The sequence below is a fragment of the Coregonus clupeaformis genome, chromosome 30 (genome assembly GCF_020615455.1).
Source record: "Coregonus clupeaformis isolate EN_2021a chromosome 30, ASM2061545v1, whole genome shotgun sequence".
Taxonomy (NCBI): Eukaryota; Metazoa; Chordata; class Actinopteri; order Salmoniformes; family Salmonidae; genus Coregonus; species Coregonus clupeaformis.
Window position 1 is genome coordinate 5308698 of NC_059221.1, and position 11502 is coordinate 5320199.

Below are 11502 nucleotides of genomic sequence, written 5' to 3' on the forward strand. Positions count from 1 at the left end.
GCACGCATGACTGTAAGTTGCTTTAGATAAAAGCGTCTGCTAAATGGCATATTATTATGATCAATGGAAAGAGGATGCACCTGAGCTCAATTTCGAGTCTCATAGCATAGGGTCTGAATACTTAGGTAAATAAGGTACTTCTTTATTTTTATATTTTTTATACATTTTCACACATTTCTAAAAACCTGTTTTCACTTTGTCATTATGGGGTATTGTGTGTAGATTTTTAGAATAAGGCTGTAACGTAAGAAAATGTGGAAAAAGTAAAGAGGTCTGAATACTTTGCACTGTACATGTAAACCATTACAGGAGAGAGTGCGTGACCTGCGCCGGTATTCATAAAGCGTCTCAGAGCATGACTGCTGATCTAGGATCAGGTCCCCCATGTCCATGTGATCTTATTCATTATGATCTAAAAGGTAACACTGGTCATAAATCACCACTTCTACTTTGAGACGCTTGACACACATGGCCCCTGCTCTCTTTAGCCTCCTAACAGCTCAGCTAGTGGGGAAGCAAGCCCACCTCCCTCCGGACTGCCGTCCTTCCCAAGAGGAATGTAGCCTACACGACCTGATGTGAAAAGAGCTGGAATCTCCCTTTATCAGCCCCACACATACCAGAGATAACAGGCGAGATAGCCTCTTTCATTCCGTTTTCTCTTGTTATGTCAGTTACAGACAGTCACTCAATTAGCAATGACAGCTAACAATTTTTAGATGAGTAAGTTAGTCTAGCCAGATATCTAAACTTGTAGTAATCATGGCCGAATACCGACCGGGCACGCAGGGCATGTGCCCAGGGGCCCTGACCTCCATGGGGCCCCCATTGATTTTGTTAGTCACTCTCACATCATTAACATGACATAAGTCATAGCAACATTTTTTGATTTGCATTAGCTTTAAAACTGAACAGATTTCTCTCCACCCCATGGCCAACTGGGAATAATTGCAGGAAATGTACAGCCTTGTTGTTCTTATTTGTTGATTTTCTTTCTATTCATTCCAGCCTTAATAACACTTAATAACATCAGCATCCACTAATAAGGTGGACAGGTCAGAACATTACATTTTTGTCATTTAGCAGACGCTCTTATCCAGAGCGACTTACAGGAGCAATTAGCTCAAGGGCACACCGACAGATTTTTCACCTAGTCGGCTCGGGGATTAGAACCAGCGACCTTTCGGTTACTGGCACAACGCTCTTAACCACTAAGCTATCTGCCACCCCACAGCCAGGAACAATAGGCCTAGGTTCATGAAACAACCAGTCAAGCCCTCTTTAGGGCTTTCTCTGTCCTCACTTGACCCGTGGGAAAATGCCTAAATCGAGGGAGTGTCATGATCAAGGGCAAAAATGAAATGTTATTAACTGACTTATGGGAGTGCGAGAGTCCGGACTAGGGGTAACGCTGTCGACTCCGGACTTCTGAGCCCATTCCCCCTAGAGGCCGGGGTGTCCAGCATCCCCTTCCCTTCGCCACTCTTTCCTGGCTGTGTTGCCCTCTCAAATCTATCTCTATTAGAATACAAAAATATGATGAATAAACAGACTTACTCAAGTTATGACTGTTGCGACATGACCCTAACTAAACCTTTGTAGGAACTTCCCGGGACTTTTTAGGGCAGTATTCGGGAGTGTACGTGTGCCTATCCGTCATGCTAAGTCAACTCCTGCTAGTGCTTACAGTAAAGCTTACTCATCAGTGTAGCAATGAGGAAGATGTGAAAGATTTTCATTCCGAGATATCGCTGCTGAGCACAATCTCTCACTTGACTCAGAGTTTTGTCATGCTAACTCTACATGTGTTTCCAGTCAAGTGCACTGCAGCCGCCCTCTATGTAAATAAAGGCTCTCTAAGAACAGGGAAAACATCTGAAACATAATACTTTATTAAATCAGTTTGTTCCAAGAAATATCTCTGAATGTGAAGTATGTTTTGGCCATGTGTAACAAAGAAAACGTTTTGATAGTGGAGATCTCTCCCATTTCAATAACATGATCGGAATTATAAAGAAATACAAATAAAGAATAAAGAATGTGTCTACAAAATGATCGTATTAGTGTCATGTTGAATTCAGAGAAACGACGAAGATCCCATTATCAACACATTTCAATCGCAAAAGCGTTCCAATTCTAGCCCGGTTGCCAGGTATGTCTGTACTTTAGCCAACTCCTCTGACCTTCATTGTCATGCCATAGAACAGACGATAGATAAGCTGGCTAAGGCACATCAGATATGGCAACCATGCTCAAATTCAGCATACAACTACTTTCGGTCATCATTATCAAAGACACAGTGAAGTTGATAATAAAGTCCTCGAACATTTGGAGATCAGGGCAAAGCCTCTCAGAGTAGGAGTACTGATCTAGGATCAGTTATGCTTTTAAGATAATAATTAATAAGATTACATGGACAGACCCTAGATCAGCACTCCTACTTTGAGATGTTTGTGGATACGGGCCCAGATCCTAAGGGGACAAACTAGTAGGCGTTAAGTAGGGTGCAACTGGAATGTGCTATAGATTATACGTCTTCACAGGGCTGAGAGTGAGCCCTGGCCTTTCTGCCTCGACAGCTGAGCGAGTTCAGGGGCACCTGTCATATAACAAGTGGGGCCTTCAAGAGAGGCTTGGCCCCCTGACCGAGGGTGGAGAGGGGTGACTCTAGTTAGTCTTAGGGTTGAGGGGAGGTGAAAGGGGTCATGGCACTTTTGAATCACCGGAATGTCGGAACATAGGAAAGGCCACCAGTTGAAAATTACGTGTGGTGTTCGGCTTGGGATCGTGAAAGTGAATGTGGGCTCTGTCTGTCTTTGCAGAGAGAGAAACGAAACCTGAGAACCGTGCGCTTAATGTCAATTTTTTGCACACGTCATCCATTGACAGTTATACAAGATTTGCGTGACAGTCGAGTTATGCGCACGCATCTCAAGTACCTTTGAGACTGGTTGAAAGAAGATGTGCATTTAGTCACTACAATATTGGTGTTTTTATGCAAATGCAAACCAACATTCCTACATTTCTGAACAAGATTTTCTTTGTCTCAATTGTTGAGAATAAAACCTTGCCTACCACACCACTGAGTTACAGAGCAGCTTGAAGTTAGTCTGTGAATCATAAACAACTATAAATAGCCTACAAGACGATCCAATGGCAACTCAACACAGACTGATTGGCTATAGTCAATAGAAAACATAAAACAGATGATTGCAACATCTCAGCACTCCATGCTGTCCCAGTTCTGAATACCACTAGCTCATGAAGTGAATCGTTTTTTCCTTTCAAGTAAAAGGCCAACTCACCGTTGATCTGGAAGGCAAATTCCTGAGGTTGGCTGTAGTTACAGTTTTGCTGCAGGTTGCAGATGGTTAGCTCTTTCAGAGGAAGAGTCCCCTGCACAGCACAAAACAAAAGTCAAATCTCAATCGTTCAATCATTCCATTTCATCATACAGTATCATTGTCGGGACCATAGAAATATACTATATAGAAAGGATGGGGTACACAGTTTTTCAAGCTTACTGTACATCATAACTTAATTTTTGCCAAATTTGATTTTTTTTTTCATTCTGTGTAAACTTAATGAACAATACAATTTTCCAACCTATATGAATTGACATCAGTCCCTCCCCTTATGTACATTTAATGACTCCAGGACAGAGATTTTTGTTTCAAAATAGCTTCTGACGTTTGGTGATTTCATGATCATCATTTGTTTCCGTTTTGGAGATACAAGGTTTTCGTCCGACAGCGACGTAAGAGATTTCAATCTAATTACATTTCTAATTTACGCAAATATCACTATTAGTTGGCGTGAAACTAAAGCCAGCCAGGTACATCTGTGATTGTATTAGGCCTTACATTTGTTATCATTTACTCAATGACTAATATCCACTAATGCTCCAGCAGCTTCCCAGCAGTCACTGAGTCTGGTGCAAGTCTAATGCTAACAAACATAGACACTGTACCACAGTGATTAATGACTGCTCATAGTTTTGCGAGACAGGTTAAGGAGACAGAATCATACACACTATGTTTACCAACACACAAGCTGTTGGCAGGGAACGCGTGTCTAGAGGCATAACAGAGATTGAAAACGATGTAGCCTTTACATTTGAGTCATTTAGCGGATGCTCTTATACAGAGTGACTTACAATCACTGCACTGAAACTACTGTGTCATAGTAAAAATGTCCTCTCCATTTCAGCGATTTGCGATCATCACTCATTCATTTACAACATTTTGACAGCAATCTCTCCATAAATAACATAATGTCAGCCTTTGAAAAACAGATGGTTGGAAAGCCTCACCTGGTAGGTGAGTCCAGTTGTGTTGTTGGAGACAAAATGAAGGTGTGTCTGGAAAAGGTCCAGGTAGCAGTCATGCACATCCTGCATAGAGAGAGAGAGAGAGAGAGAGAGAGGGTGAGGTCATAGCAGATATCGTCAAACCAATCTATGCAGGATTTAAGGTCTTGAACTAGAAGCGAGAACAGTATAACACTATAATCTTTCCATGATCAAGTCTCCTATTAGCTTGTCTAATAACACCAGCTGGAATATCACTTCATGACTATATGTCTATTACAGTGGTCCTGAGGGGCAACATAGTCTTTGTTTCTGCCCAGACCTCTGTACTCTTTTTCTCTGATGATCAAAAGGAGTGGCGTCTTGACCCAGTGCAATGGATGTGTCCTAAATAGCACCCTATTCCCTATAAATTGCACTACTTTTGACCAGAGCGTATGGGCCCTGGTCAGAAGTAGTGCACTGAATGGGAATAGGGTGCCATTTGAGACGAGCATAATGTCATGATGAATCAATCTCCAAATCAGCATCCTGTCAACAACATCCTGTGTTTCTAACGGGCTGGTCTTATTCTTAACGATCCTATAATGCTGTCAACGTTGATTTGACTGTCATTTTACACCTATAGGAAGTGGTGTGCTGGGACTTGGATTATGAGGATTTGTGTTATTATGAGGACTTGTGATTTACAATAACTTCCTGACATTTGACAAGCCTTCAACTATTTTAGGGTTCACCTCTTTTTCAACAAAACAGTGAAGCAATACTTCCTCGCTTTACGTTCGGCATTGTATTGAGTTACCAAACAATGTGTTCTTTCCCCTATGACCTCATCCAACAGTCCATTCTTTCAACCTTTTTTTCTCTCTCCCTCTTTTCTTGACAGCATAGTTGCATCTGTGACAGATTCCTACGGTTGGGCACCTGTTTTCCCATATACCTGTTCTGAGATCAGCCCTGTGTTTGTCTCAGGGAGGTGTTTCCTGGTCCCTCAGAGCTCAGCGTGTTCAAACACAGGTCCCCTAAACTGAACACTGTTTTGATTCATCACCGCCGGTCACCGCGTCAATGTAGCTAAGCGTTAGCTAAGCGCTTCACACTGCCACAGAGCATAGGCTACATCCTGTCCCCTCCACCTGTTTGTCTGTTTGTTTGGTTTGCCTCCCGTCCGGGTGACTAACACGCTGTTTCACTGTGGGGCTGAGGCTTGTTTAAATACCTCATTAACCACAATGACTGTGTGGAGATATGTTTATTGTGCTGTGTCATTTTTTCATTAATGTAGTTAGTTAAATACACTATATATACACAAAAGTATGTGGACACCCCTTCAAATTAGTGGATGTGGCTATTTCAGCCACACCCGTTGCTGACAGGTGTATAAAATCGAGTACACCGCCATGCAATCTCCGTAGACAAACATTGGCAGTAGAATGGCCTTACTGAAGAGCTCAGTGACGTTCAACATGGCACCGTCATAGAATGCCACCTTTCCAACAAGTCAGTTCATCAAATTTCTGCCCTGCTAGAGCTGGCCAGGTCAACTGTATGTGCAGTTAATGTGATGTGGAAATGTCTAGGAGCAACAACAGCTCAGGCGCGAAGTGGTAGGCCACACAAGCTCACAGAATGGGACCGCCGAGTGCTGATGTGCGTAGCACGTAAAAATCGCCTGTCCTCGGTTGCAACACTCACTACCGAGTTCCAAAGTGCCTCTTGAAGAAACGTCAGCACAAGAACTGTCCGTCGTCAGCACAAGAACTGTTCTTCGGGAGCTTCATGAAATGGGTTTCCATGGCCGAGCAGCCGCACACAAGCCTAAGATCACCATGTGCAATGCCAAGCGTCGGCTGGAGTGGTGTAAAGCTCGCCGCCAATGGACAGTGGAAACGCGTTCTCTGGAGTGATGTATCACGCTACAGCATCTGGCAGTCCGACGGACGAATCTGGGTTTGGCGGATGCCAGGAGAACGCTACCTGCCCCAATGCATAGCGCCAATTGTGAAGTTTGGTGGAGGAGGAATAATGGTCTAGGGCTGTTTTTCATGGTTCGGGCTAGGCCCCTTAGTTCCAGTGATGGGAAATATTAACGCTACAGCATACAATGACATTCTAGACGATTCTGTGCTTCCAACTTTGTGGCAACAGTTTGGGGAAGGCCCTTTCCTGTTTCAGCATGACAATGCCCCTGTGCACAAAGCGAGGTCCATACAGAAATGGTTTGTCGAGATCGGTGTGGAAGAACTTAACTGGCCTCCACAGAGCCCTGACCTCAACCCCATCGAACACCTTTGGGATGAATTGGAACGCCTACTGCGAGCCAGGCCTAATAGCCCAACATCAGTGCCTGGCCTCACTAATGCTCTTGTGGCTGAATGGAAGCAAGTCCCCGCAGCAATGTTCCAACATCTAGTGGAAAGCCTTCCCAGAAGAGTGGAGGCTGTTATAGCAACAAAGTGGGGACCAACTCCATATTAATACCCATGATTTTGGAATGAGATGTCCACATACTTCTGGTCATGTAGTGTATATAAAGTGACTTGAGGTAACGCGGTATAAGTGTGTGTGTGTGTGTGTGTCTGTGTGTGCTCGCATGGCCTGTCATCAGAACCATACAAAACATACTTTACGTATTTCTGAGAACCTCCAAGACATATGATACCTACTAATGGTATAGTTACTTCAGACATTCTCCTTTGTTGTTATAACGCTAAAAGCAACCTGGTCTCAGTGAAAGACGTATAATACTATAAATCACATGATATTATACAACCGTTATTCCATTCATAATAGAACTTAATGTAATGTAACATATCATACTAAATGGAGTATCACAGATTTATGCCCTGAGACCAAGTTGGTGTGTGTGCGCATGTCTCTGTGTGTATGTCTCTGTGTGTATGTCTTTGTGTGTAGGTATGTCTCACCTGGCAGTGGAGAAAGCGGAAACGGACTTTAGAATGGTGGACCATCCTGCCGTAGTTCTTGACATTGATGCTGCTCTTCTTCCAGCCACTGACCGGGTCGTAAGGGAACGGAGGGTCCCACTTAACGTTCTCGATCGCCTGCAGGTCTTTATGGGTCATTTCCTGCAACCGGCAATCACGTCAGTGAACATTAGACCGCTGTACACAACAAACTTACATAGCCCTTTCCTGCAGTCAATGACCAGAAGCGCCCTCTTTGGCACAATGGGTGGAATGTTATTAATATTTATCATATTTACATCATTAATAAAAAATTAAAAATTTATCACAACGAATATTCAGTGTTTCTATGTCAAACAGTTTTGTTATATTTCAGTCTTCTGTGATGAACTGTATATAAAATGTAATATTGGGATGCAAACTCAAAATTGAATACATTTTAATTCTACATCTGACATGGTACAGGTGTCTTATTTTTTAAAAGCCCATAAGCATGTGTGTGAAGTGTGTACTTTTGTTTCAAAGTAGATTTGTTTAAGACTACCAAGAATCATTCTGTGTGACCCTTATTTAGCCCACTGCAGTAAAAGGTTAAATAAGTTTGGTTGTTAAGACAAGACTAATGTAGAGGTAATGTTTTTTCTTAAAGGGTTATTTGGTTGTCCCCATAGGAGAACACTTTTCTGGTTCCTACAGGACAGAAGGATAGCTAATTTTAGATAGATATACAGTGCCTTGCAAAAGTATTCATCCCCCTTGGCGTTTTTCCTATTTTGTTGCATTACAACATGTAATTTAAATTGATTTTTATTTGGATTTCATGTAATGGACATACACAAAATAGTCAAAATTGGTGAAGTGAAATGAAAAAAATAACTTGTTTCAAAGAATTCTAAAAAATAAATAACGGAAAAGTGGTGCGTGCATATGTGTTCACCCCCTTTGCTATGAATTCCCTAAATAAGATCTAGTGCACCAATTACCTTCAGAAGTCACATAATTAGTTAAATAAAGTCCACCTGTGTGCAATCTAAGTGTCACATGTTCTGTCACATGATCTCAGTATATATACACCTGTTCTGAAAGGCTTCAGAGTCTGCAACACCACTTTCGCAAGCCACTGTATACAGTATACAGGTATGGACATAGTAAGTGTGTTTGTCTGATATGGTGAGATGAGACAATTAGACATGGAATATTTGTGTATGTTAATGAAATATGTCTATGGTAGAGAGAGAGGCATATTTTCAGCAGTCCTTACCTTCCTCGGGGTGACAGTGCAGAGAATATTGATGATGCTGTTGGACTTCTCCTGTCCTTCCTGGGGATTATTCTTACGGAACAAGCGACTGCTGCTCGGGAGGGGAGGGAATGGGGAGAGAAGCATGTGTTAGAACTCGCTCTCCCATGTTTACCATACAGTCCCGTGTAGCTCAGTTGGTAGAGCATGGCGCTTCCAACGCCAGGGTTGTGGGTTCGATTCACATGGGGGGCCTGTATGAAAATGTATGCACTCACTAACTGTAAGTCGCTCTGGGTAAGAGCGTCTGCTAAATGACTAAAATGTAAATGTAGCCTAGCCTATCTGCTTGCTGTATTACCAGTTAGGTTCCCAATGGCAGATTTGTTTTTTTTAATGAGTTCAAAACAGATGTGTTTCTTTCTGAAGAGTTCTCTTGTCTGGTTTTTGGTTTGAAAGTGTGAGGAGTGTAAAACGACTGCTTGGTGTCGCTTTGTAAATCTGGACTTTTTTAGCTGGTTTCTCCGAGTGAGTAAATTCCCATCGCGATCCAACCTTTGCTCTTTTTTTTCTTGACAGCTTAATGACGTCAAAACATGGTTTGTTTCTCATCGTGTGATCTCAATTGACCAGGAACTCTCTTATCAGTTCCGTTCAATATCACCAATTTAACTGAGCAGAACAACCAGGGCTTGTGTCTGAGATAGGCAGGGCATGAATAGATCAATCAGGCTTCAATGTCTTCCATTGTCACGACTGACCCCCATCTGTTATCATTAGTGTCACATCTTTATAGCTAAGCTTTTCCGGTGCGTTGATAACAGAGGGAGTCAACTTTTACAAGCTCCCTCGAGTCTATCTCCCTGTGTCCAATCTGAATGTCGTTAGCGCGAACAATATCTTTGTTGTGCTATGTGGGAATCAACTTCGGATCAGTATGTGATGACTGACTAACATGACTGGCAAGCATCAATCAATCATCAAATAATGAGATCGCTATTTTGCAGGTTCTTGTTCTTTGAGTTCTGAACAGGGCGGCAGGTAGCTTAGTGGTTAAGAGCGTTGTGCCAGTAACCAAAAGGTCGCTGGTTCTAATCCCCGAGCCGACTAGGTGAACAATCTGTCGATGTGCCCTTGAGCAAGGCACTTAACCCTAATTGCTCCTGTAAGTCGCTCTGGATAAGAGCGTCTGCTAAATGACAAAAATTAAGTTGTGTACATTGACTGTCTGATGCAGATAATAGACACGTAGCTGCGAACCTCGCATTCTTTGTGTCACTGGATTGGCATTCACATTCAATCACTTGGCTCTGTAGGGAATACCTGAACTGAACCTGGCCTGTTTCCCTAACACACAGACAGCAGGACATAGAGGGAGTGAGGACACTGATGTTATTGTTCCAAGTTGAACAATCAAATCACCTGTGTGTGTGCATGCGTGCGTGGAGAGAGAGCCCACTCTGGAAATGTGATGTACTTGTAGAGTATATTGTTTTAAACAATGTCTTAAAATGAACAAAACCAAAAAGGGTAGTTTTGAGATATTCATATTAAGTAAATAAATGTGAAAATGTATATTTCAGAATCTAGACATAATCCATATGTTAGAGCACACTATAAGGAGTATGACTCCAAGATGTTGTCTGTATCATGTACAGTTGATGGATCATAAGGCATATAAAAAGTCTAGAAAGGGCATAAAATGGACACTCTCATCATGATAAAAAAATCAATTGTTTGTGATACAAATCTAAAAAAGCATGTCAAACATCCTTCCTCCCAATGAAGTTTCTATGTGAGAATTGCCAGAACAATCTGAGATATCAAAAATATGTTCTGCTCCCGCTGGCGTGGAATCTCCCATAAGAAAAAGCAGAAAGTCTTGATTTATTTATACTGATAGTTCATTAAAGTAGCATAAGCTTACAACACTGCTAATCAATACTTGAGCAGTCGTCCAACCCATACAAGATAATTATTTCATGACCAGGATATTGACTCTTCATGTCCCGGCAGTGTTCCTATTCTATTCGAACCAGTCTATTCAATTCTATACTATTCTATTGGGGCTTAGATCCTGATAAGAGAAGGGAACCATATTATCTGACAACCGACACATCAGATTAGATGGAAATAAGGCAAATGGTAACTGCAGTACACACATACAGTTTTAAACACAGTTGTAATTATGGTGTTCACACAGTCAGAAAGATATCACTGCTCATGTGCTCTCATGTACCCCCTATGTGATCCTGACTCTGACCCCATAAACCTCACAACCTCCATTTAAACCATACAGCTCAAACGCTGTGAAATACCAGGATTTCCCTCCAGCTGAAACAGCCAAGTCTAAAATAACACACCACAACGAATGAGCCAGACATGTATGACATTTAGGCTCTGTCTTGAACAAACACCAGAAGTACAGTGAAAATACAGAGTTGAAGATGTGTTTTATGAGGGATCGTTCTTCCTTCCTTACCTGTTCCTGCGTATGAAACTCTTGCTGGAGAACCTGAAGTTGTGTTGGGGAACACATGACATGCTGCTCCCCATGTTGCTCTACTGTTGTTGGGGCTGTACACTCCTCTGTAGACGTCCTGTATTATATTCCCTGTGTGATGGTGAATGTGTAATCCAAAGCAGACGGTGTGGTGGTGTGCTCCTTGCTGAAGTCAGGCAGATACTGAGGGAGAAGTGGGCAGGGCGAGTGCTGTATAGACAGACTGGTGTGTGGGAGGGAGGGAGGGAGTGAGAGTGTGTGTGCGCAGGGGGAGGGGCTTTGTGTGTGTGTGTGTGTGTGCGTGTCTTTGTGGGGGTGGGGGGGTTCACACCATGCCTGGGATCCCTCTGTTAAAGCCATTCCACAACAAAGACGGGGCCGAGCGAAGTGTGCCATTTCACACTTTTCACCAGCCAAATGGGCCTCGTCTCAATGTTTGAAGGCTATCATGAGAAGATACAGGTCACTCTGAATTGATGGTGGTTGATGGCAGTGTCAGACTGGGGCATGTCTGAACATGAAA

At 42.6% G+C, this 11502-nt stretch overlaps 1 protein-coding gene across 2 annotated transcripts in view; it reads right to left on the reverse strand.

Annotated features, from left to right (window-relative positions):
* Positions 1-11142, reverse strand: part of LOC121545943 (pleckstrin homology domain-containing family N member 1-like) — a 29674-nt gene extending 18532 nt beyond the window's left edge. For both annotated transcript variants that reach the window (XM_041856878.2, XM_041856877.2), the window contains exons 1-5: positions 10959-11142; positions 8498-8588; positions 7237-7398; positions 4313-4393; positions 3306-3396 (exon numbers count right to left, since the gene is read on the reverse strand). In XM_041856878.2, the coding sequence (XP_041712812.2) occupies positions 3306-3396; positions 4313-4393; positions 7237-7398; positions 8498-8588; positions 10959-11032 (499 nt within the window). In that variant the 5' untranslated portion in view covers positions 11033-11142. The remainder of the gene's footprint in view (positions 1-3305; positions 3397-4312; positions 4394-7236; positions 7399-8497; positions 8589-10958) is intronic.
* Between the last annotated feature and the right edge of the window lie 360 nt (positions 11143-11502).